At 48.8% G+C, this 27091-nt stretch overlaps 1 protein-coding gene across 2 annotated transcripts in view; it reads left to right on the top strand.

Moving 5' to 3' along the window:
• The window catches only part of CRISPLD2 (cysteine rich secretory protein LCCL domain containing 2), a 90030-nt gene that overhangs the window by 33637 nt on the left and 29302 nt on the right, over positions 1-27091 (top strand). Inside the window, exons 6-12 of one of the 2 annotated variants that reach the window (XM_054452681.2) lie at positions 745-845; positions 13906-14049; positions 15852-15912; positions 19401-19467; positions 19950-20080; positions 20839-20882; positions 24357-24429. In XM_054452681.2, coding sequence (XP_054308656.2) covers positions 745-845; positions 13906-14049; positions 15852-15912; positions 19401-19467; positions 19950-20080; positions 20839-20882; positions 24357-24429 — 621 coding nt within the window. The remainder of the gene's footprint in view (positions 1-744; positions 846-13905; positions 14050-15851; positions 15913-19400; positions 19468-19949; positions 20081-20838; positions 20883-24356; positions 24430-27091) is intronic. The other variant, XM_063654156.1, reaches the window with a different exon arrangement.

The raw sequence follows: 27091 nt of genomic DNA on the forward strand, positions 1-27091 counted from the left end.
AAAGCCTATGGTGCAGCCTTCAGTTTTCCTGCCCCTGGGAACTCCGGAGGGAGGCAGAGGGCAACTGTGACCCAAGAGGGACCTTTGACCCGGCCCCTAGAGTAGGGTGCGCCTAACTAAGGCTCTGAGCCTGACAGCCTGGGTTCAAATCCCAGCCCCGCCACTTGCTTGCTCTGTAACCTGGGGCAAGTCACTTAACCTCACCGTGCCACAGTTTCCTCCTCTGCAAAAGTATTGAATTCCAGCTCTTCCCTCCTGGGGTGTTGGGGAGATGGGGTGAGGAGTGCGGTGAAGGCACAGACCACGGATGGCATGTGGTAAAAACTGGGAAACACAAGCCATCTCCGGGACAGGCTGGCTTTACACATTTGAGAAATGGCTTAAAAGGGGGTCCTGGCAGCTTTTCAGTGCTAAGGTGTTGGGATCCAGGGGCCCTGATAGTGTTCGGAGACGTGTTGGTGGAAGAGGGGCCACGGGGCCGACAGCCAGCCAGGGCAAAGGTACTGGGTGGAAGGGCATCTTGTAGCTCCCTCCTGCAGAATCGCTGGGATTCTGGAGCTCTCTAGACTCTCTGTGCACGGGAGGGGCCTGGGACAGCCACCTTTCCCGCTTCCCACAGCACACACCTTCCCTCTAACCTGTCAGTGGCAGTGTTCAGGGACTCACCTGGGCCTTGGAAGAGGATCAGTCCCGATGCCTCACGTGGTGGTTCCCTCTGACGGTTGTTTTTGGGTCTGTCCTCAGGGGGAACTGGATTGGAGAAGCCCCCTACAAGAATGGCCGGCCCTGCTCTGAGTGCCCGCCCAGCTATGGAGGCGGCTGCAGGAACAACTTGTGTTACCGAGGTAGGAAATTTATTCCCAACACTTTTGCAATGAATTTGCCCTCAGTCTGAGTCATGTGACAGCGTTACATAAAACGGGGGAATTAAAGAAGTCAGTCACCCCTCCCGGCCCTATTGAAGATGCTCTCAGCACGTTCCTCCTGCCTCCGTGATGAGCTGAGCCTCATCTCCAGGGTCTGGGCTCAGCTTCCAGGCCCCTGGAGAGCCCTACTGCCCCGAGACATGGCTTCCCATGGGCATTTCCTGTGCCGGGCTCTGCGGATGCTGGACACAGTGTTAAATGCAGACGCACTGCTTACCCTCGTTAGCATTCACAGTTTCATATAAAATAGGCCACGGGCCGGACATGGTGGCTCACACCTGTAATCCCAGCACTTTGGGAGGCTGAGGCAGGAGGACCATATGAGGTCATGTATTAGAGTTCTCTAAAGGGACAGAACTAATAGGGTATGTATATATATATATAAGTTTATTAAGGAGTATTAAACTCACATGGTCACAAGATCCCACAATAGGCCATCTGCAAGCTGAGGAACAAGAAAGCCAGTCTGAGTCTGGAAGTGGAACAACTTCAAGCCCAATGTTTGAGGGCAGGAAGCATCCAGTGCGGGAGAAAGATGGAGGCTGCTGCCAGTCTCCATCTAAGTCAGTCTAGTCTTTTCACATTTTTCTGCCTGCTTTATATCCTAGCTGCACTGGCAGCTGATTAGATGGTGCCCACCCAGATTAAGAGTGGGCCTGCCTCTCCCAGCCCACTGACTCACATGTTAATCTCCTTTGCCAGCATCCTCACAGACACACCCAGGATCAGTGCTTTGTATCCTTCAATCCAATCAAGTTGACACTCAGTATTAACTATCACAAGTCCACCCCTTGTCAACTTGAACCCATACACATCTCCTGAGATCATACATAATCTTCAAATAAAGACAATAATAAGATCATAATTACACCTAACATAATACAACTGTCCTTCGTAAAACTGGAAACTCATCAATCCCCAACCCAAATGCTATGACATAAAGTTAACAATACTTAAATGCTGATATGAAGTTAATAAATCTTTTGTCCCATGATAAAGGAAAAAGGAAATAACATGATGATATTTTCTTAGTACAAGTGTATACATGCACAAACAAGTTTTTAACAAAAGAAGGAGGAAATACTCATAACAATTACAGTCCTCATATGTGCAACTGGTCACGTGGTTATAGCTGGTATTGATGACTACCTTCTTCCACTACCCATTCTGTATTCCCTTTGCCTTCAGCAAGCACCTCAGCAGGTCACGGTTTTTTTCCTGGTGGAGTGACCCAAACCTTCATTCCTAAAGGGTCTGGGCCATTTGTAGTCCTGCCTGGATTAGGCTGTTGTAGTTTCCCATTGACCTTAATCACAGGGCATGGTAAGACAGAGATGCCCTAAGGGAGCTCCTGTATTCCACGCATACTCTTCCTTACCTCCACTGTGGAGCAGTAGACTGATTTCATGTTGATAATCCATGTCACTCACCCCAGCCAACACTGTAACTCCCTTCTTAGCCTGTTGACTTAAGGGTAGGAGGAGCCCAGAGTGTCCAGGTGGCAACCTTAACTTCCAATGTAATGGGATTGTTGCTATGTCTCCTGCTGGCAGCATTCTTCCCTCTGGAACTAAGACCTCTAGGCCAGCAGAATGTAATGCCACAGGAACAGGAAGCAAAAATTTTGCCAGTGGGTCACTAGGGGTGAGGGTGAGTGATGCCATTTCCACTTCCACCCCTTAATTCCTGAACTCATGAATCTTGGCTATGGGAGAAACAATCCCATATATTGGATGCTGATTGAGGGCATACATGGCCTTCTGGAGAACTTTGCCCCAGCCCTGCCAAGTATTGTCACCTAGTTGGCATTGTAATTGTGACTTCAAAAGGCCATTCCACTGTTCTATCAATCCAGCTTCAGAATGTTGGGGAACATGGTAAGACCAGTGAATTCCATGAGCATGAGCCCACTGCCACACTTTTTTAGGCATAAATTGAGTGCCTTGGTCAGAGGCAGTGCTGTGTGGAATACCACGACGGTGGATAAGGCATTCTGTGAGTCCATGGATGGTAGTCTTGGCAGAAGCATCGCGTGCAAAATAGGCAAACCTGTATCCAGAGTAAGCATCTGTTCCAGTGAGGACAAACCTCTGCCCTTTCTGTGATGGAAGAGGTCCAATATAATCAACCTGCCACCAGGTAGCTGGCTGATCACCCTGAGGAATGGTGCCATACAGAAGGCTCAGTGTTGGTCTCTGCTGCTGGCAAATTGGGCACTCAGCAGTGGCCGTAGCCAGGTCAGCCTTGATGGGTGGAGGTCCATGTTGCTGAGCCCATGCATAACGTCCACTCCTGCCACCATGGCCACTTTGTTCATGGGCCCATTGGGCGATGACACAGGTGACTGAGGAAAGAGACTGAGTGGTGTCCACAGGATGAGTCATCTATCTACTTGATTAATAAATCCTCCTCTGCTGAGGTCACCTCTTGGTGAGCATTCACATGGGATACAAACATCTTCACAGTTGCTGACCACTCAGAGAGGTCCATCCACATCCCTCTTTCCCAGATTTCTTTGTCGCCAATTTCCCAATCATGCTTCTTCCAAGTCCCTGACCATCCAGCCGAACCATTGGCTACAGCCCATGAATCAGTATATAATCGCACATCTGGCCATTTCTCCTTCCATGCAAAGTGTACAGCCAGGTGCACTGCTCGAAGTCCTGCCCACTGGGAAGATTTCCCTTCACTGCCATCCCTCAAGCATGTCCTAGAAAGGGGCTGTACTGCTGCAGCTATCCACTGTCAGGTGGTGCCTGCATATTATGCAGAACCATCTGTGAACCAGGCCCTAGTCTTCTCTTCATCTGTCAACTGATCATAGGGAACTCCCCATGAGGCCATCGGTGCAGGCTCTAGTCTTCTCTTCCTCTGTCCACTGATCATAGGGAACTCCCCATGAGGCCATCGGTGCAGGCTCTAGTCTTCTCTTCATCTGTCAACTGATCATAGGGAACTCCCCATGAGGCCATCGGTGCAGGCTCTAGTCTTCTCTTCATCTGTCAACTGATCATAGGGAACTCCCCATGAGGCCATCGGTGCAGGCTCTAGTCTTCTCTTCATCTGTCAACTGATCATAGGGAACTCCCCATGAGGCCATCGGTGCAGGCTCTAGTCTTCTCTTCATCTGTCAACTGATCATAGGGAACTCCCCATGAGGCCATCGGTGCAGGCTCTAGTCTTCTCTTCCTCTGTCCACTGATCATAGGGAACTCCCCATGAGGCCATCGGTGCAGGCTCTAGTCTTCTCTTCATCTGTCAACTGATCATAGGGAACTCCCCATGAGGCCATCGGTGCAGGCTCTAGTCTTCTCTTCATCTGTCAACTGATCATAGGGAACTCCCCATGAGGCCATTGGTGTAGACTGGGGGAGAGACGGCAGGGTGGCAGCAGTGGAGACCATGGGGAGTTGAGCCACTTCCTTATGTAACTAACTTGTGCTTTCAGAACTTGCTTGAGCCCAATCACATATATACCACTTCCATTTGATGATGGAAAGCTGCTGTGCACGACACCCTTTATGGCTCGATGGGTCAGAAAGCATCCAGTTCGTGATGGGCAGTTCAGGTCGCATGCTGACTTGATGACCCATAGTCAAACGTTCAGTTTCCACCAAAGCCCAGTAACAGGCCAAGAGCTGTATCTCAAAAGGAGAGTAGTTGTCTGCAGAAGATGGCAGGGCCTTGCTCCAAAATCCTCCAGGCCTCCTCTGTGATTCACCTATGGGAGCCTGCCAGAGGCTCCAAACAGCATCCCTATCTGCCACTGACACCTCAAGCACCATTGGACCTGCTGGGTCATATGGCCCAAGTAGCAGAGCAGCTTGCATAGCAGCCTGGACCTGTTGCAGAGCCTTCTCCTGTTCTGGACCCCACTCAAAACTGTTAGCCTTTTGGGTCACTTGATAAATGAGCCAGAATAACACACCCAGATGAGGAATGTCTTGCCTCCAAAATCCTAATTGGCCCACTAGGCATTGTGCCTCTTTCTTGATTGCAGGAGGGGCCAAATGCAGCAACTTATCCTTCACCTTAGAAGGAATACCTTAACAGGCCTCACACCACTAGACCCCTATAAATTTTACCGAGGTAGAAGTTTCCTGAATTTTAGTCGAATTTATTTCCCATCCTCTGGCACACAAATGTCTCACCAATAAGTCCAACATGTTTGCTACTTCTTGCTCACTGGATCCAATCAGCAAAATGTCTTCAATGCAATGGACCAGTGTGATATCTTGCAGAAACGAAAGCAATCAAGTTTTCTCTGAATCAGATTATGACACGAAGCTGGAGAGTTGATATACCCCTGAGGTAGGACAATAAAGATATATTGCTGGCCTTTCAGCTGAAGGCAAATTACTTCTGGTGGGACTTATGGACAGGAATGGAGAAAAAGGCATTTTCCAAGTCAGTGGCTGCATACCAGGTACCAGGAGGTGTGTTAATTTGCTCAAGCAATGAAACCACATCTGGTACAGCAGCTGCAATTGGAGTCACCACTTGGTTAAGCTTACGATAATCTAATATCATTCACCAAGATTCATCTGTCTTCTGCACAGGCCAAATGGGAGAGTTGAACGGGGATGTGATGGGAATCACCACCCCTGCGTCTTTCAGGTCCTTGATGGTGGCGCTAATCTCTGCAGTCCCTCCAGGGATGTGATATTGTTTTTGATTTACTATTTTTCTAGGTAGAGGCAGCTCTAAGGGCTTCTGTTTGGCCTTTCCCACCATAATAGCCCTCCCCTACCTGTCAGGAAGCCAAAGTGGGGGTTCTGCCAGCTGCTAAGTATGTCTATGCCAATTATGCATTCTGACACTGGGGAAATGACCACAGGATGAGTCCAGGGACCCACTGTAAGCCAGACCTGAGCTAAAACTCCATTAATTACCTGACCTCCGTAAGCCCCTACTTTAACTGGAGGACCACAATGATGTTTTTGGTCCCCTGGAGTCAACACCAGCTCAGAGCCAGTGTCCAGTAGTCCCCAAAATGTCTGATCATTTCCCTTTCCCCAATGTACAGTTTCCCCGGTACAAGGCCAGAAGTCTCCTTGGGGAAGGGGCAAGAAAGATTAACAGCATAAATTGTCAGTAGCGTAGTGGGGTCCTTCCTCAAGGGGACCTAGCCTACCCTTCATTCAAGGGGTTTTGGGTCTGTAAACTGGCTCAAGTCTGGAAATTGATGGAGGGGCTGTGATTCTCTGTTTTTATAATTCAAATTAGTCTTTTGTCCACTCGATCTGGAAGTTTTCTGCTTATGTAAATTAAGTGGGAATGCAGTAGGCTTCCTATCAATTTCAATTCTAGGAGCAGCACAATTAATTAGCCAATGACAGGACTCTACACGAGTCAGACTATTCTGATTGTCACTTTGCCTCTGCTGTCCATTACAGTAGCTATGCCCACCTTGCTTTTGATGGTTGAGTGCTGCCACTTGGCCCCTGCCACCTCGGGATCCAATCATTCCCATTGCATTTAAATTTTGTAGTTGAGTGACTGCGGTTCCCACTGTTAGATCTGAAGTACAGAGAAAAGCAATTACAAAGATGCAGGTGCTGCCTTTACAAATCTATTTCGCAGGCCGGGCGCAGTGGCTTACGCCTGTAATCCCAGCACTTTGGGGGGCCGAGGCGGTGGATCACGAGGTCAGGAGATCGAGACCATCCTGGCTAACATGGTGAAACTCCATCTCTACTAAAAATACAAAAAATTAGCCGGGTGTGGTGGCGGGCGCCTGTAGTCCCAGCTACCCAGGAGGCTGAGGCAGGAGAATGGCGTGAACCCGGGAGGCGGAGATTGCAGTGAGCTGAGATTGCACCACTGCACTCCAGCTTGGGCGATAGAGTGAGACTCCGTCTCAAAAAAAAAAAAAACAAAAAAAATCTATTTCACAAAGCATTAGTCAAGGGTACATCTTCTGGATTCTCCCAGCTGGGATGAGTAGGTCCAAAGTGACTAATCCACTCTACCATCCCAATCTCCCTAAGCCTTTGGATCCCTTCCTCTACATTAAACCAAGGGAGATCAGGCATTTCCAGCTCACTCACAGTGGGCCACCTTTTAATCCATATTTCAGCTAACCAAGCAAACAAAGCAAATAAAAACAGTGAAGAACCTTTTTTAACTCCCTGAGCTGCAACATTAAATTAAATGCAGAATCCCTATTTAGTGGGCCCAAATTAAGAAATTCAGCCTGATCCAACTCTATGTTCTTTTCACCATTATCCTATACCCTTAATATCCATTCCCATGACTGTTCTCCAGATTTCTGCTTATATACATTAGAAAATTCAAGCAGTTCTTTTCGAGTGTAGCATGTGTCACACTCCGAACTTCACCTCTAGGGGCCCGCCGGGACTTTAGTCTGGTTATAGATCTAGAAGCAAACAGGGATGTTGGGGTTGGCTCCTGAGGAGAATCAACATTATCTTGCCTGGCAACTGCCTCAGGGGAGGCCATCACTGTTGCCTCAGGCAGTGTAGGGTTTATCCCCTCAGGCAAAGGTGGAAAGGCTGACCACAGCACGGGTCGGGGAGGAGATGTTGCCACTATTGGGGATGGGGAACCTGTTTCTTCTGGCAAAAAAGGTTCATCAGCATTTACAAGCTCAGTGTCCCTAGCTTCAACAGGGTCCTCCCACCCATCCCCATTCTTTTCCAATCAATACCCTCACTTTAACAAGTAGACACCTAGTGAGGTGTCTGTGCATGCACCTTCATTGCAGGTCAGCCACTTACATGAGAAGAGCTTGTGTCTGTTTTTCCACAATTTCAGCTGTTTCTCTACAGGAGATAAGACTCATTCAGGGTAATCTCAGCAGATTTGAGGCTCAGTATCTGCTTCTGAAGCCGGAAGTTAGAATCCCAGAGTTCATCATTTTCTTTCATCACTTTGTCCAGTGAACTTCGAAGCAACCAACCAGCCTCATTATGTTCCTTGGTTCTCCACATATAGTCAAAGGTATTATGTCTAGAGTCACTGAACTCCCCTCTCAGGAGTGCTGAATCAGGAGTGTCAAATACATTTATTTTGCATAACTCTCTAAATAGCTCATGCTAAGGACTCCCAGTGTTCTCCATACTATTAGAAGTAGAGTCCTTAGCATTTTGGGGTCTAATCGTATTAAGCAGCCAACTCCAGAAACCCTAAAACCAATGAAAGAACTCTATCCTTAATATTCTGTTCCTCTAGAACCACTCCTGGTACCAAAATCTGTATTTGTCAGGGTTCTCTAGAGGAACAGAACTAATAGGATATATATATATATGGGAGTTTATATATGGGATATATATGGGATATATATATGGGATATATATATAGGATATATATATGGGATATATATATGGGATATATATGGGATATATATATGGGATATATATATGGGATATATATATATATATGGGAGTTTATTAAGGAGTGTTAAACTCACACAATCACAACGTCCCACAATAGGCTGTTTGCAAGCCGAGGAGCAAGGAAGCCAGTCCGAGTCCCAAAGCTAAAGAACTTGAAGTCTGATGTTCGAGGGCAGGAAGCATCCAGCATGGGAGAAAGATGTAGGTTGAGAGGCTAAGGCAGTCTCGCCTTCTCACATTTTTCTTCCTGCTTTATATCCTAGCCGCTATGGCAGCTGATTAGATGGTGCCCACCAAGACGAAGGGTGGGCCTGCCTCTCCCAGTCCACTGACTCACATGTTAATCTCCTTTGCCAGCACCCTCACAGATACACCCAGGATCAATACTTTGCATCCTTCAATCCAGTCAAGCTGACACTCAGTATTAACCATCACAAGCCAGGAGTTCCAGATCAGCCTGGACAACATAGCGAGAACCCATCTCTACAAAAAATAAAATAGAAAATTAGCCAGGTGTGGTCACATGCACCTGTGGTCCTTGCTGTGGCCTGGGAGGCTTGGGTGGGAAGATCACTTGAGCCCAGGAGTTTGAGGCTGCAGTGAGCCATGATGGCGCCGCTGCACTCCAGCCTGGGCAACACAGCGAGACCCCACCTCTAAAAATACAAAACAGACATTTGAACAAGAAAGTAAAAGCAAACAACGTGATATTCCAAATGAGCTCACTAGTGGGAAGCACCTGCAACGTGGACGGCTGGGCAGGATCAGTCCTCCCAGGCTGTTTGACCCTTTACTCCTGTGTCCTTGCCCCCATTGGCCTCCCCTTCATGCGTGTGTCTTGCTGGTGCTCCCCTGACTGTGCTAGAGGTTTCTTGCCCCCACTCGCACAGCTCTCAGAACTGGAGCTGTTGGGGCGGTGTGATTTTCTACCTAGTTCACCTTTTTTTTGAGACATGGCCTCCCTTTGTTGCCCAGGCTGGAGTGCAGTGGCGCAATCTTGGCTCACTGCAGCCTCAACCTCCCGGGCTCAAGGGATCCTCCCATCTCAGCCTCCCGAGTAGCTGGGACTACAGGCACATGTCATCATGGCTAATTTTTAAAGTTTTTTGTAGAGATGGGATCTCACTATATTGCCCAGGCTGGTCTCAAACTCCCAAGCAATCCTCCCTCCTTGGCCTCCCAAAGTGCTGGGATTACAGGCGTGCGCCATCACGCCTGCCCACCATTTCTTCACTGGTTACCATTTAGGATGTTTCCACTTCCGCTACTATAAATAACACAGGTTTCTGGTGCCTAAAGTGTTTCTCATGTTTTGGGATATTTCCTCAGGCTCTCAGAAGTTATGTCCCCGACGGGGCATGACTGGGCCATGGGGCTGACCATGCTCTTGTGGCCCAGGCTTTTTTTTTTTTTTTTTTTTTTTTTTGCATGGCTCCACTGGCAGCCTTGTCGTGACCGAGGGGCCTTGCAGAGAGTTGGGTGGGCTCCGCTGGCAGGGGAGGGTGGGGTAGATGTGGGATCAGGCTGGTGGGTTCTGGAGTGAAGAACAGGTGGGCTAGATCAGGGGTACCAGACCCTCCCAGGAGCTAGGTCCTCTGTTGTCCCAGCCAGCTGTTCATGGCTGACTGCCCGCTGGGGAGAGGGGACATCCTAAGTGGGGATGGGGACGGAAGAAGGAGCGATCTGGACACTAAGACTGACCATCTGGGTCTGGGTCATGTATCACCTGTGGCAGTCTTGGTGTGACCCCCGCCTCCAGGGAGCCTTCCTGGACTTCACAGACAGACAGTGTACTTGCCCATGTTCATCAACCCCCAGACTCCTTGGGAACCTTGATCGTCCTGTTGTCTCAGCTGCCAGCTCACTCCAGGGCCTCCGGGGGCATGTGGCAGGGGTGTTCTGTGTGTTGTTTGAATAAATATGCCAATAGCCACAGAGGGGCATTTTCAAAGAACAAATGTGCACAGAGACCTTAGATGCCACTTTACCTCCACCAACATAGCTCCACGTACTTATTTTTAAATTTTTGGTAGAAAGTATCCAACTTTGCTTGGCAGGCACCCGATTTCCCTAGCTAAGCATGCAGCAAGTCTACTCTGAAGCAGCTTATCTGCAGAAGCTACTTACCAAGAGCATATCCAGGGGGCCTGGTAAGGCCTTGACCTCTAACGGAGATGGAGCAGGGATAAGGATATAAAAAAAGAGATATTCTCCCCTCTCACCCCCGCCTGTGTGGTGATAGAAGGCGTAGGCTTTGGGGAAAGGTGGTTTGACAACCAGCCCAGCTACTTCCCAGCTATGTGAGCCTGGGCAGGGCCCTTACCCTCTCTGAGCCTTCTTCTTCATCTGTGAAATGTGGCCAGTCCTGCCTCCGAAGGCAAATGGGAGGTTGACAGGAGAAAATGCTGGGGATGGCCGGGCGCGGTGGCTCACGCCTGTAATCCCAACACTTTGGGAGGCTGAGGCGGGCGGATCACCTGAGGTTGGGAGTTTGAGACCAGCCTGACCAACATGGAGAAACCCCATCACTACTAAAAATACACAATTAGCCAGGCATGGTGGCGCATGCCTGTAATCCCAGGCTGAGGTAGGAGAATCGTTTGAACCCGGGAGGCAGAGGTTGCAGTGAGCCGAGATCACACCATTGCACTCCAGCCTGGGCAACAAGAGCAAAACTTCGTCTCAAAAAAAAAGAAAGAAAGAGAGAGAAAGAGAAAGAGAGAGAGAGAGAAAGAAAGAAAAGAAAAGAAAAAAAAAAATGCATGCCGGGGAGGGCCCAGCCAGCATCTGGCCAGTGCTCAGTGAACATTAGCTCCAAGCATGGTCACCAGGTTTGGAACCAGGAGGGAATCTGCAGAGTGACATAAACAATGCCCTGAGACCCCGGCCCGGACCAGAATAGGGCACAGAATAACCTTGCCGTGACCTCTGCATGAATTTCCCCAGGCCCGTGCTGGGCCATACAAGGTGTCTTCATTAGGAGGTACTCGGATCCAGCCCGTCCTGCGGGTAAAGCCTTCTACTTTTCATTTGTGGGTGTGAGAGCCAGGACTGTCTGTCTGCCCATTTTCTTAAATAGAGAGTCCTCAAATGCTTTAGACCGCTTTACCAAACTCTCTTCGGCTAAATAAAGCTGCGATTATGAGGTCTAAACATCCTAAAGGCCAGTGGAAGAAAACCCGGCTTATTCTCGAGCCAGCTCCCGCTCTCAGTGAGGGCAAGCCTGAATAGCCTCATTGACGGGAAGAACAGACACGCGCCTGGGCAGCCTCTGCAAACCCGGTGTCTTCCTGAAGCTTCCACCCATAGCTTTTGCTACCAGAGGTGCTTTCAGAGTTCCCTCTTTGAATGTCTTTAAGCTCTGTTGCTGGACATATGTTCTTTTCTTTAGGTGACAGGATTCTCTGGGGGTTTTGATAATTCATGCATTTGTGAATTTTGTTGAGCAACTGCTGTGTGCTGGGTGCCAGGTGTGAGGCAGGCTGGCCCCTGGTCTCTGGAAGTTTGCAGCTGGTGGATGAGGCAGGTGGTGGGGAAATGACAGCTGCGAGCAAGCCGCTGGGGAACAGCGCGGGGTGACCCGTGAGCACATCCAAGATTAGAATTGGGGCTCAGATTGGCTTCCCACCATCTGATTTAAACCCGTCCCTTCCCCTTGTGGGACAGGACCAGCCTGGGGTGGTGGTTATAGGGTAGTGAAATTAGCCGGTGAAGCAGCTATGGAGAACCCCAGCCTGGGAAGGCATCAGGGAGTTAGTCATTTGCCCCTCGTTTGGCTGTTTGGTATTGTGTGGACACAAAACACTTGCTCTGTCCTTTAGCAAAGAAAGCTCATGTATTTTAAGCAGTGGAAATAAGACTTAGGGATTGAAGAACACTTGATGGAACTTGGATTTTTTTTTCTTTTTTTGAGACAGAGTTTCGTTCTGTCACCCAGGCTGGAGTGCAGTGGCGCGATCTCCGCTCACTGCAACTTCCACCTCCCAGGTTCAAGCAGTTCTCCTCCCTCAGCCCCCCAAGTAGCTGGGAGTACAGGCACCCGCCACCATGCCCAGCTAATTTTTGTATTTTTAGTAGAGACAGGGTTTCACCATCTTGGCTAGGCTGGTCTCAAACTCCTGACCTCATGCAATCCACCCACCTTGGCTTCCCAAAGTGCTGGGATTACAGGTATGAGCCCACCACATCTGGCCCTGAAACTTGGATTTTAATCCAAAACCACAAAGAGACCTGCGAAGGTGCTCTAGTTATTCTCCTTGAAATTGTTTTCACCCAAATACATTTATTGCCTTTTTTTGCTTGGGGAACTTGGAGGCCACAGGTTTCCAACTCTGGTCCAAAGACATCTATTGGGGCATAGGAGGGGCATGCCATAAGTAAAGGTATCAAGGGTCCCCAGCAGAGATGCTCATGAATTTGTCTTTGATCAGGCCGCTCAGGCAAATGAAAATAGCAGTGTCTTTGCTTTAGCTGGAATTTACAGATTGGTATCCTGGTGGTCTGATTGCAGATTCTGGTGAGCAGTTTGTAGTTGCCTTTCAGGATGAAAACTGGAAGATAAGCTAACTGAGGTTTAATAAGTGCAATCTGTTCGGTTGATTAAAATGTTTTAAAACATTGGGTCGTGGTCATAGTTGGAGAAATAATAATATACCGTGTCCTTGAATAAGGAAAAGATTGTTCTTTTGGATAGTTGGATAGTTCTACATGTTGAGTCTGACATTATTGGACAGTGAAACTCCAGTACAGATGCAACAATTGAGCTGGTTAAGTGGCCCTGACTGGCAGGGGGAGAGAAGGGATGCAAATGGGCTGGTGTGAGGTGCAGTTGGGGTCCAGGAGCACTGAGGCTGGCCTTTGTGCACCATGATGTGTGCGTGATGAGGAAGACCCCTTCCCCAGTGAAAACCCAGGGGCAGGGGACTTCCAGCGAGTCCACTATGGCTTTGGGCCAGTGGCCGAGGCAGGTTTTTTTTTTTTTTTTTTTTTGAGACGGAGTTTCACTCTTGTCACCCAGGCTGGACTGCAATGGCACAATCCTCCACCTACCAGGTTCAAGCGATTCTCATGCCTCAGCACCCCCCAAGTAGCTGGAATAACAGGCATCTGCCACCATGCCCAGCTAATTTTTGTATTTTTAGTAGAGATGGGGTTTCGCCATGTTAGCCAGGCTGGTCTCAAACTCCTGACCTCAGGTGATCCGCCCACCTCAGCCTCCCAAAGTGCTGAGATTACAGGCATGAGCCACCGCACCCGGCCTGAGGCAGCTTCTTGAAGTTGCTTCGTGGGGGCAGAGGGTCAGGTGGAGGAGGAGATGGGACAAGAAACCATTATGATAACCCAGGTGTGGGCGTGGGGCCTGCTAACCTCTGGGCAGCCTGGCTGATCTTGGGTCCAAAGCAAACACAGTGAGCAGAGAACGTCCCCATCTCATCTGGGCTGGTAGAATTCCACCTGGCCAGGTCTGTTCTGAAATGTAACTTTCTCTTTGCCGCTGAAATGATTCTTTGTAAAACCAAACCTCAAACACGTTTAGTTTTCAAATTGCTTTTTTTTTCCCCAAAGTGCATTTTTGTTGAATCCCAGTGTGTTATTTTTTTTCCTCCCTCTCCAATGTTAAGAAGAAACCTACACTCCAAAACCTGAAACGGACGAGATGAATGAGGTGGAAACGGCTCCCATTCCTGAAGAAAACCATGTTTGGCTCCAACCGAGGGTGATGAGACCCACCAAGCCCAAGAAAACCTCTGCGGTCAACTACATGAGTGAGTCCAGGCCATCCTCCGCCCCGCCTGCCCTCGCAGCCACCTCCAAAGGGGATGGGGTGGGTGGAGGAGGGGAGCTAGTGGATTTAGGTCTGCAAATCCACAAACAGTGGGAAACAGGGTGCGGCGAAGCTCATGGAGGCACAACCATAAGACGTTTTTCAAAAACGATATTTTTAAGTCATTTCAAAAGCAAGCATTATAGGACTTGTGCTTGGGTGGCATTTTTACCCCCCAGGCAGGTATTTTAAGGTTAGACCTTCCCTTGTCCTTTCAAAAGGGACCTGGGCTGAAGTTGGGTTCCTCTGGGAAGCGCTGGCCCCGCAGAGGGCAGGCAGAGTCCAGCCTGGCTCTGGCAGGTTCCACTCCTTCCTCACTAGGTCCTGGGTCTGGACTCAGTTGGCGCATCCATGAAGTAGGGGATAGAGATGCCACATCAGGGTTGCCTGGAGGATGAGCTGCAGCAACACGGGTCACCCAGTGCCAGCTGAGGCCTCCCTGTACATTGAGATCATTGCAGAGTTGCCTACAACTCTTTTCTGAGACAGAGTTTCGCTCTTGTCACCCAGGCTGGAGTGCAATGGCACGATCTCGGCTCACTGCAACCCTTGCCTTCTGGGTTCAAGCAATTCTCCTGCCTCAGCCCCCTGAGTAGCTGGGACTACAGGTGCCCGCCACTATGCCCAGCTAATTTTTGTATTCTTAGTAGAGAAGGGGAGATGTTTCCCCCTGGGACTTCTGGGAATCCCCAAAATATTGACTATTCCCCTGCTCACCTTTGGCCTTTTGGCTCCCCGGGCACCTCAGCTCCCCAAGCTTTTGTTCTCCCTGCCTTCACCACCCCAGGGTGGAGTTCAGCTCCCCTTCAATTCCCCCCGGACACTGCTGCGGGACCTCATTCGCAGCCGCCGTTTCTGCAGGCCGGGGGCTGTGGAGGGGCGTTTTTGCTCAGGTGGGGCTGAAGCTGGGCTGGATGCCCTTGGCTCTCCCCGTTTGCCCTGCAAGCCTCAAAGGCCCTACAACCGGACCCCTCTTTGAGGAACAGCCTCACACCCGCCTTCTCAGAGCCCCTCTCTTCTTTTCATAACTACCATCTCCTCTGCCCCCACCAGTCTTTCTGTCCTCTTCAAACGTCTTTCCCTGTGATGCCGAAGCATTCTGTAGCTTGCTTTGACCAGGAAATATGCGGAGGCCCTTGTCTGTCCAGGAGTTCAAGATGGTTCCGTTGTTTCTTTTAATAACATACAATGTTTATGTCCCTTTTCAAACTATAACACAACTCCGAGACTCTGATTTGTTCCCATAAAATAAAGCAAAAAGCTTTGCAAAAGGCATCTTGGCGATGGGGGAGATGGCTTGGGTGAGCCTGGCTGGCTCCCCCGCCCCACAGGCTTGGAACAACATCCTCCCTACCCCCTCAGGAGTCCTGCCCTGCAGAGCCCTGTGGGACCACAGGCACATAGTGTGTGCCAGGCACCCTGCCAAGGCCAGAGTTCACTTTCTCTCTCAATGCTCACAAAAGCCCTTGGAGGTGGGTACTGTCACTGTCCCCATTGTCCATAGGCGGAAATTGAACCTCAGAGAGGGGAAGCAACTTGTCCAAGGTCATACTGCTACTGTAAAGCGGTGGGCCTGGGGTCTGAGCCCCCAGTGGAAGCCTGCAACCATCAGGCATTACCCTTGCTCTTAGTATAGCACGGATTGGATTGCAGAATGTTCCAGAATGTCCCTCAGCATGGGGAAGGGTCTTCTCACCCTCCTGCTTTCGTGCCGTGACATGTATTTCTGCATTTCTCTCCTAGCCCAAGTCGTCAGATGTGACACCAAGATGAAGGACAGGTGCAAAGGGTCCACGTGTAACAGGTGAGCCTGTGCTGGGCTGTCCTGCCACTGTGGCCTCTGAGTCTGTGCTGGGCTGTCCTGCTGTTGCATATTTAGCAAGCTGCTCTCAGCAGGCAGAACAGGGGTTAGGGCTGGGCAGTGTCCGGGCATGTGTTCGCCTCGGCCATTGGCAGATCCTATGGGAATGCTGCAGTATCTGAGCAGGCTGCTCCCAGTGGGCCCCACCAGACAGATGGGCCACCGGTGTATACCCCCCGTGGTAGATGAATAAATCCATATAGCTGATGCAGTCATTCAGATGATGAACACTGTCTGCCAAAAAGAACGCGTTTGGTTTTGGCAGTGTGACTGCTGGTAGTAAACAGCCAACAGGTGCAGCCGCCGCATGCACACCCTCAGAGTCAAATGGGAAAACCATGTCATTGGGAGAGGGGACCTTGCTCGTCTTCCTACGAATTCTGGCATCAGTTTGCCGAAAGCTGAATCGAGTTATTTACAGCACATGTTAAAAAGGGAAGGTGGAATCTTCGGCTTTATATCACAAGGGATTGGAATTTAGTTTGCCAGGAGAACACTTCACTTAGACGTTGGCAGGACTGTGATGAGATGGACTTGGAGCAGCCAGGATGAGGCAGCTCAGTGGGCTCACATGTGGTACTGTCGTTTGTTGGTGAGATGAGCCTGATGTGTCAGCAGTCAGCAGGGGAATAACAGTGCCTAAAACCTCGCGCTCAGTGATAGGATAGCATTTGCGTGTCTCTGTGCTGGGCGAATTGGGAAAAAGCAGGTAGTGCCTGGCAGGGGCTTCCGCCATGTGCACTGCCCCATCTGGGCTGCTGAGAAGCTGGAGTTGTCCTTTTGTGGCAACGCATCTTTCTGAACGCTAAGCGCATCATGATAGCATCACCCCTGAGTAGTACTCAGTGGAAAAAGGTGAGCACGTATTGGAGAACGTTCCTTGTCAGACAACATCGAGGCAGTTCCAGAGTTGGGGTGGGTGGGGCACTCCCCATGCAGGGAGAAGGCAGGAATCTGTCCACACAAAGGCTCTTAAAGGCCTCCAGTCAAGAAAAGTTACTCAGCCCCAATCTGCCACTGTGGGAGCATCCTCATTCTCGCTGTAGAAGCCGCCCCACAGTCTGGCACGCCTGTTTTCTGTTCATGGTGCTTTTACAAAAATACTAATCAGTGGGGTTTTTTTCCTGACTTGAAAAGGCATCTATGCTCATTAATAATTATTCAGGAAAGCAATAACAACAACAAAAAAGTAGAAAGAAAAAAATGTGTCCCAAAATCTCATCAATACCAGCGGCAATTTGATGTATTTCCTTCCAGTCTTTTTTTCTGTGCACAGATGAGGTTAATGCTGCCCATGTATTTTTTTTTTTTCTTTGAGTTGGAGTCTTGCTCTGTCACCCAGGCTGAAGTGCAGCAGCATGATCTCGGCTCACTGCAACCTCTGCTTCCCGGGTTCAAGTGATTCTCCCACCTCAGCCTCCCAAGTAACTGGAACTACAGGCGCACGCCACCATGCCCGGCTCATATTTTGTATTTTTGGTAGAGATGAGGTTTCACCAGGCCAGGCTGGTCTCAAACTCCTGACCTCAAGTGATCTGCCCGCCTTGGCCTCCCAAAGTGTTGGGATTACAGGCGTGAGCCACTGCGCCTAGCCTGCTTATGTATTTTCACTTAGTATTTTCCAAATATTCTTCACGCGCTTCATGCTTAGTGACTGCGTGATACTCTGACACATGACTGTACATGAATGTGTTTAGCCGTTGCTTTGCCACCTGCTGGCTTATTTCCAGCTTTTCACCATTATAAACAGTTGTGGTCAGGTACGGTGGCTCAAGCCTGTAATCCCAGCACTTCGGGAGGCCAAGGCGGGTGGATCACTTAAGGCCAAGAATTTGAGACCAGCCTGGGCAACTGGCGAAACCCTGTCTCTACTAAAAATACAAAAATTAGCTGGACACGGTGGCACATGCCTATAGTCCCAGCTACTCGGGAGGCTGAGGCACAAGAATCGCTTGAAGCTGGGAGGTGGAGGCTGCAATGAGCCAAGGTGTGCCGCTGTACTCTGGCCTGGGTGACAGAATGAGAGTCGAGAGTCTGTCTCAAAAATAAAAAAAATGATAAATAAATAAATAAATAAATAGTTGGGATATGCTTGCAGGTCTGGCTTTCTTGACTTTTTGCTTGGAATATATATTTACAAGGGAAACTGAAGAGCTAATGGATATGAATGTTTAAGTCTTTCTTAAAGATTTTCTTAAACATTAGAGTGATTTATACTTCCATGAACAGCAACACCATCGTTGAGTTTTACCCTATTAAAAAATCCTTGCAGGCCAGGCATGGTGGCTTGTGCCTGTAACCTCAGCACCTTGCGAGGTCAAGGTGGGTGGATTGCTTGGGCCCAGGAGTTCGAAACTAGCCTGGGCAACATGGCAAAACCCCCAAAATTAGCTGGGTGTGGTTGTACACACCTGTAGTCCCAGCTACTTGGGAGACTGAGGTTGGGAGGATCACCTGAGCCCAGGAAGTTGAGGCTACAGTGAGCTGTGATTACGCTGCTGCACTCCAGCCTGGGTGATGGAGTGAGACTCTTTCTTGGGGTTTCGTTTGTTTGTTTGTTTGTTTTTTGAGACTGAGTCTTACTGTGTTGCCCAGGCTGGAGTGCAGTGGCACGATCTTTGCTCACTGTAACCTCTGCCTCCCGGGTTCGAGTGACTTTCCTGCCTCAGCCTCCCAAGTAGCTGGTACTACAGGTGCCTGCCACCACACCCAGCTAATTTTTGTATTTTTAGTAGAGACGGGTTTTTGCCATGTTGGCCAGGCTGTTCTTGAATTCCTGACCTCAGGTGATCCACCTGCCTTGGCCTCCCAAAGTGCTGGGATTACAGGCGTAAGCCACCGTGCCTGGCCTTGTTTTTTTTTTAAATGAAAAAAAAAAAAAAAGACTGGTTGACCTTCTATTTCTGTGGATTCAACCAGCCTCTGATTCAACCAACCTCGGATTCAACCAACTGCAGATCAAAAATGTATTTCTTAAAAAGTGTATGGTATTACAGTACAATAATAAAAAACCGATACAAATTTTAAAAACAATACAGTGTAACAACTATCTACATAGCATTTACCTTGTGGTAGGTATTATAAGTAATCTAGAAATGCTTTAAAGCATACGGGAAAAGACGCAAAGTTTATACACAAATACTAGGACACTTTACATAAGGGACTCAGTATCTGCAGACTTTGGTATCCTAGGGAAGTTCTGGAACCAATCCCCCATGGATACTGAGGGATGACTGTATTGTGCTTGTGTGAATATGAACTTCAGTCTGCGCCTGGGTAAACTCTGACTTGTCCAAAAACAATGGAATCCACATGAATGAAGCTTTTCTATATTTAGTAATAGAGGTATCAATGAAAAAAAATGATAAACTCCTTGTGAGATGTAATCAACATGCTTATCTCTGAACATCATTTTGTTTCTTCCTCATCAGGTACCAGTGCCCAGCAGGCTGCCTGAACCACAAGGCGAAGATCTTTGGAACTCTGTTCTATGAAAGCGTGAGTGTGGCCAGTCCTCCTCTCGATGGCTTGTGTGGGATCCTGTTGCATATGTTTAAAGCAGATGGTTGGCTTTAGTAGGAAAAGATTTTCTTTCCACTCCTTAGTCAAACCTGGCATTTCTAGAACTGGGGTGGGTGTGTATTTATGGGCTTACAAACTAGCAAAGCCACTTTCAGGGACCGATCCTCCTGAAGGCCAGTCTCCGTCTTAGACCGAGCATTCACACAGTGGACCGAGCAGGGAGAAAGGGCTGTTTGTCACTGTTCTTAGTCTGTAAAGCAACTCAGATGAGTTTTTAAGGTAAGCAAACCCAGGAACAAATATGTGGTTACGGACAGAGGCGAGAGGCAGGAGAGAGTGAGCTTTGGCCCGTCCTTCAGGCTTTTAGTGAGTTGAGGACAAATGTTTGGGTATTTCTGGTGAAACTTGCTGACAGAGGTTGAGAATATGCCTCTGTTCTTCCTTCCCCTTCCTGCCAGTCGTCCAGCATATGCCGCGCCGCCATCCACTATGGGATCCTGGACGACAAGGGAGGCCTGGTGGACATCACCAGGAATGGGAAGGTCCCCTTCTTCGTGAAGTCTGAGAGACACGGCGTGCAGTCCCTCAGGTAACTACTCTGTAATCAGGGCTCCGTGAAACAGTTTTCCTGTTTATGACAGCGTTGTTGAAATTTTGAAAAGTATCACACAGGCCGGGCATGGTGGCTCACACCCGCACTTTGGGAGGCTGAGGCAGGTGGATCACCTGAGGTCAGGAGTTCAAGACCAGCCTGACCAACATGGTGAAACTCCATCTCTACTAAAAATACAAAAGTTAGCCAGGCATGGTGGCACACACCTGTAATCCCAGCTACTCTCAGGAGGCTGCGGCAGGAGAACCACTTGAGCCCGAGACGGAGGTTGTGGTGAGCCAAGATAGTGTCACTGCACTCCAGCCTGGCCGACACAGCAAGACTCCGTCTCAAAAAAAAAAAAAACAAACCCACAGCTCTAACTCTAATGCAAATGTGTTTTTATAATTTGATCATGATATTAATAATAACTAACTTCTTTGTAATGTTTTAATCTTTTTAAAATGCCTTTATTTTGCAGCTGTGGTTAGATTAAATTTATCTTATACATTTGAAAACCATTATTCTTAGAAGGGATCTGTAGGCCTCACCAGGCTACCAGAGGAGTCCTTGGTACAACAAAAGTTAAGATGCCCTGATCTAGAACATTCTAAGAGCTCTCAGGCTGATAGGAAACAAGTAGAAAAGTGTGAAGTCGAGACTGCAAATAAGATAAGTATAGGAGCAAGTGTTCACTTTTAGAAGCAATTCTATTTGCATTTACCTAATGCCCATTTTTTTTTTTTTTTAAACAGCAAATACAAACCTTCCAGCTCGTTCATGGTGTCAAAAGTGAAAGGTAAGCTGGCCAGTCTCTTTTGCGACCATAATACCTGGGTTATCTCAGATTTTCCTGGAAAGTTCACTCCTTTAGTCGCTGATTTAATGTTTATCACACCTGTTAACATTATGGTTCTCATCATTGTCAAGCCTTTTTCAAGACGTCATTTCTTTAACCAGCTTCTAAAAATATCTGGACTTGAAATTGGCCCGAGATCACTGAACCAGAAACACAGGGCTGAGGTTGCCAGCTGAATGTCACAGACATACTGATGCCTGGGGCTAGAGTGGCTGAGAGGTTTCACTGGGAGTGCCACTTTCTGTCAATTGGTAATGGCTACCTGGAGTGTTGTATTAAGAAGGATTCTGAGGCCTCCATCTGGGCTCAGCGGAAAACAGAGCTTGATAGATTAGTAATGTCTGCCATGGGCAAGAGAGGGGAAGTGAAGGGAAGTGTGTGGCACTTACTTGCCATCTCTGGCCCAGCTTTTTACATTGCTCAGCGTATGTTCATTTGGAAGGTGGGATGCACGACGGGCGAGCACACTCCAACCAGAAGTGAGGGGATGGATCATAGCTGCCCACACTGTGCCCTTGACTGGAATAATCTCAGGCAAGCAAGGATGTAGGAGCCATTCCAGCTTCCTCCCCGGAGCTCTGCTGGCAGACCATGCCTTTGTTTTGGGACAGTAACTCTTATCATTTGCCCTCCATGCAAAAGTTCTAGTTAGATATCTTTATTAAAATATGTAGTAGCTTTTTTTCTTATCGCAAAAAGAATGCCTGTTTATTCCAGATAATTTAAACATGGAGTGGAACATTTTTTTGTAATGATGACCTAAATTCCAGCAGCCAGAGATAACCATCGTGAACACTTTGGCAAATATTCCAGTTTGTTTTCTCTACGTATTAAAAGTATGTACATTGGTAATATATACGTTGATGACTTTTAAAACCTGAAATGGAGTTACATACAATTTGGTAACCTAATTTTTTTCTTAAATAATTATGTGTCTGGCTGATGCAGTAGCTGACACCTGTAATCTCAGCACTTTGGGAGACTGAGGCAGGAGGATCGCTTGAGCCCAGGAGTTTGAGACCAGCCCTGGCAGCAAGACCCTGTCTCTGCAAAAAACACACAAAATTAGCTGGGCAGGGTGGCACACACCTGTATCTCAGCTACTTCGGAGTCTGAGATGGGAGGGTTGCTCGAGCCTGGAAGCTCGAGGCTGCAGTGAGTCATGTTCATGCCACTACACTCCAGCCTGGGTGACAGAGCAAGACCCTGTCTCAAAAAAATATACACATATATGTGTGTGCGTGTCAGGAATATATTTCTGTGCCTTTAAATCAAGCTTGTCCAACCCACAGCCCATGGGCTGCATGTAGCCCAGGATGACTCTGAATGTGCCCAACACAAATGTGTAAACATGAGAAACATGAGATTTATGCAAGGACTTTTTTTTTTTTTTTTTTTTTTGTAGCTCATCAGCTATCATTAGTGTTAGTATATTTTATCTGTAGCCCAAGACAATTCTCTTTCCAGTGTGGTCCAGGGAAGCCAAAAGATTAGACACCCTTGCTTTTCTTATTTTGTTATTTTTTGAGATGGAGTCTCTCTCTGTCGCCCAGGCTGGAGTGCAGTGGCGCGATCTCAGCTCACTGCAACCTCCTCCTCATGGGTTCAGTGATTCTGCTGCCTCAGCCTCCTGAGTAGCTGGGATTACAGGCACCTGCCACCATGCCCGGCTAATTTTTTTTTTTTTTTTTTTTTTTTTTTTTTAGTAGAGACGGGGTTTCGCCACGTTGGCCAGGCTGGTCTTGAACTCCTGACCTCAGGTGATCCGCCCACCTGGGTCTCTCCAAGTGCTAGGATTACATGCGTGAGCCACCGCGCCTGGCCTGGACACCCTTGCTTTACATGTTCTTCCAAACCTAATGTGAATGATCTCCCCATTGAATAGAAGTCCCTTGATGTACTAAACCAATCCCCTTTGTTGGATAGCTATATAGAGCCATGGCCTGTTCAAGTGATAAACTGGACCAGCAGGGTTCAGCAGATGATGACTCATGGGTTAAATCCTGCCTGTTGCCTGCTTTTGTAAATAAAGTTTTATTGGAACACAGTTACACCTATTCATTTACACATCATCTATAGCTCCTCTCTGCTACAACAGCAGAGTTGATTAATCTTGACATCAACTGTAAGGACCACAAAGCCAAATATGTTTGCTCTAGAGTCCTTTAAGAAAAAGTTTACCTGGCCGGGTGTGGTGGCTCATGCCTATAATCCCAGCACTTTGAGAGGCCGAGGCAGATGGATCACCTAAGGTCAGGAGTTTGAGACCAGCCTGGCCAACATGGTGAAACCCCATCTCTACTAAAAATACAAAAATTAGCCAGGTGTGGTGGCAGGCACCTATAATCTCAGCTACTCGGGAGGTTGAGGCAGGAGAATTGCTTGAACTCAGGAGGTGAAGGTTGCAGTGAGCCAAGATCATGCCACGGCACTCCAGCCTGGGTGACAGAGTGAGACTCCATCTCAAAAAAAAAAAAAAAAAAAAAAAGGAGGCCAGTGCGGTGGTTCCCACTTGTAATCCTAGCACTTTTGGGAGGCTGAGGCAGGTGGATTACCTGAGGTCAGGAGTTCGAGACCAGCCTGGCCAACAACATGGTGAAACCCTGTCTCTACTGAAAATACAAAAATTAGCTGGGTGTGGTGGCAGGCGCCTCTAATCCCAGCTACTCAGGAGGCTAAGGCAGGAGAATCACTTGAACCCAGGGGTAGAGGTTGCAGTGAGCCAAGACCATTGCACTCCAGCCTGGGCAAAAAGAGCAAAACTCTGTCTCAAAGAAAAAGAAAAACTTTACTTAGCCCTGGACTAAATAAAGACATGCTGTCAGAGATCACAGGTGGCCAGTATTAGAACTGTTTCCTTACCTCTGTTGTTTAAACACAACAAATGACCTTGAAGAAAAAAGCCCCTCGCCCCTCGGCAGGGATGAATGTGCCTTGATTAGCAGCAGGAGGTGGGTGGCATGTCAGAAAGAGCTCTAGAGCAGGCACCGGAAACCTGGGCCCCCACCTCAGTCCTGGGTGGCCTCGAGGGGCACTCTGAGCTCTCTGAGCTTCCATTTCCTCATCTGCCTACTTAGAGTAACACCTGCTGTGAGGAGCAAAGGTGATAAATCAGGAAAAGCTTCCAAATAAGAAAGTCACCATTCAGATGAAAAGCACCATCAGCCCCACAGAGAAACCACTGGGGGTGACAACGCCCTCAACCCGCCGACACACGCAGGCCATGGGTTTGGTCTCATCTCTTGAGTGCCCCTATGTGGCGTACGAGGAGCCTGCTGGGTCCTAGTCCCAGCTCTGTTCAAGGGCCCGGGGAACCCATAGGCCCTGGTAGTCTAGTGGCCCATTTCACAGCCTGGTAGCCTGAGGCCCAGGCCTGCTGGGACCTGACCCTTTCCCCCTTGCTCCTGTTCACAGTGCAGGATTTGGACTGCTACACCACCGTTGCTCAGCTGTGCCCGTTTGAAAAGCCAGCAACTCACTGCCCAAGGTAAGGCGGGCCTGATCTGTCATCTTTTCTATGGATGATGTTAGAAGTAGCTTTTTAGGCTGGGTGAGGTGGCTCACGCCTGTAATCCCAGCACTTTGGGAGGCCGAGGCGGGTGGATCACTTGAGGCCAGGAGTTCGTGACCAGCCTGGCCAACATGGTGAAACCCCATTTCTACTAAAATTACAAAAATTAGTCAGCCATGGTGGTGGGTGCCTGTCATCCCAGCTACTCGGGAAGCTGAGGCAGGAGAATTGCTTGAACCTGGGAGGAGGAGGTTGCAGTGAGCTGAGATCACACTATTGTCCTCCAGCCTGGGTGACAAGAGTAAAACTGTGTCCCAAAATAAATAAAATAAAAATTAAAAATCAGCTTTATTGAGGTACATGATACAATCCACCCATTAGAAGTAAACGATGTGTGGCCGGGCACGGTGGCTCACGCCTGTAATCCCAGCAGTTTGGGAGGCCGAGGCAGGTGGATCACAAGGTCAGGAGATCGAGACCATCCTGGCTAACACGGTGAAACCCCGTCTCTACTAAAAATACAAAAAAAAAATTAGCTGGGCGTGGTGGTGGGCGCCTATAGTCCCAGCTACTCAGGAGGCTGAGGCAGGAGAATGGCGTGAACCCGGGAGGCGGAGCTCGCAGTGAGCTGAGGTGGCGTCACTCCATTCCAGCCTGGGTGACAGAGCGAGACTCCGTCTCAGAAAAAAAAAAAAAAGTACACGATGTGTTTTGGCCAAGCTATACAGGGTCACAACCACCACCCGTCAAGGTGTAGGACATTGTCAGCACCCCATGTCATTACTGCCCTTGTGGTCAGCCCCTCTCCCTCCAGCTCCCGGCCACACCCCTGCACCAGGGAGCTTCTTTCTGTTGCTCTGATTTTGCTTTTTCAGCAAAATTATGGCGCCGTGGCAGGGTGTGGTCTTGGGTGTCTGGCTTCTCTCACTCTGCGCCACGCGTTGGAGACTCAGCCGTGTTGTAGAGCGTGTTTGTTTATTCTTTCAAATCCTCATGCAGCATTCCTCTGTGGATACGTGACAACGGGTTTGTCCCAGGAATCGATTCTACAGGCAGCTAACCCCAAATGACTGGTCCGCGGAGGATGATGCCTCCCAGCATAAAATAAAGGGTGTCCTGGCAACACTTGTCGCTGAAGTTCCTGGTAGATCCTCTTGGGAAGGGAACACAGGAAACATCCTCTTATTTGAATCGGCTGAGGCGCCTTCTCAGATGGAAAAGGCCGCGGGTCTCTGGGACGTCCCCACTTTATAGATGTTCCCCAGGGTTCAGATCATATAATACATCTGTAATGCTAAGCTGCCCTTCAAACAGAGCACGCTTTCTGACTTAGCTCCATTGTAGAATTAGAGATAGAATGAGAGTCCCAGGACCCTGGGTTGAAATGCTTTGAGGATGAAGACAGCTGCCCTGGAGGCTGGGTGGTGTGGCCCTCATGAGCCCTTATCCTGGGCTGGAGACCTGTGGATTCTCCACCGGACAATAGGTGGTGACCCCAAGGTCCGAGCAGGGAAAGGCCCGGGAGGGTGACTGGTTGGGAGGGACCTAGACTCCTTTCCCTTGGCCGTCACCCCACCTCAGGCTTTCTCTGGGCCTCCACCGCCTCCGCACCACCGTCTTGATCCCCCTTGAATGATCGAGTGGAGATAACAGCCTTTTAGTAGATTTTCCCTGAATATTAGAGAGAAGCAGAAGGAAAGAATTTCAGAAAATACAAATAGAAAAACTTGACAGAGTGCAATATCCAAAATGTTAATTTCTGACCTGCCATTCCAAAAGAAGTAGGAAAGAGTGGAGAATGTTCTTAGACTCTTTCCAATTCTTTTTTCTTTTTTTTTTTTTTTGAGACCGAGTTTCGCTCTTGTTGCCTAGGTTGGAGAGTGCAGTGGCGCAATCTCTGCTCACTGCAACCTCCGCCTGGATTCAAACCATTCTCCTGCCTCAGCCTCCCGAGTAGCTGGGATTACAGGCCTGCACCACCACGCCTGGCTAATTTTGTATTTTTAGTAGAGATGGGGTTTCACCATGTTGGCCAGGCTGGTCTCGAACTCCCGACCTCAGGTGATCCGCCCGCCTCAGCCTTCCAAAGTGCTGGGATCACAGGTGTGAGCCACCGCGCCTGCCCTTCTTTCCTTTTTTAAATCACACACACACCCTTTTTCTCTACGCACTCATTTCCCTTCCTCCCAGCCCCTAAGAACTGTTTCAACTTCTCAGTCCCTTTGCCTGGCCTTCTTCCTTCCCATAATCCTGCCCTCCTGGGGCCAGATGGCTTCCGGCTGCCATTTTGATTTCTTGGTCCCTGGGCTCCAGCCCACAGTGGACTGTTCCAGATAAACACAGAAGATCTTTTCTTAAGTAAAGCCTGTGCTCTTTCCTGGCTTGAGTTTGTCAAACCACCCAGGGGTCACCCATTTCCAGTTTGAGGTGCTTTCCTCATCCCCTGGAGCATCTGTGGTGACTGACACAGAGTGATCTAACCCCTTCCACCCCAGGCTATCGGTGCCCCCTCCTTGGAATATTCTGTGACTCAGTGAGGTGAGGGACCTCCACCCTTTCCTCCTCCACACAGGGAAGCGGCCTTAGAAAAAGTGTCTCAGTGCTAATCTCCATCATGTACCCACGGTATGAACTGGCC

Source organism: Pongo pygmaeus, chromosome 18 (assembly GCF_028885625.2).
Source record: "Pongo pygmaeus isolate AG05252 chromosome 18, NHGRI_mPonPyg2-v2.0_pri, whole genome shotgun sequence".
NCBI lineage: Eukaryota > Metazoa > Chordata > Mammalia > Primates > Hominidae > Pongo > Pongo pygmaeus.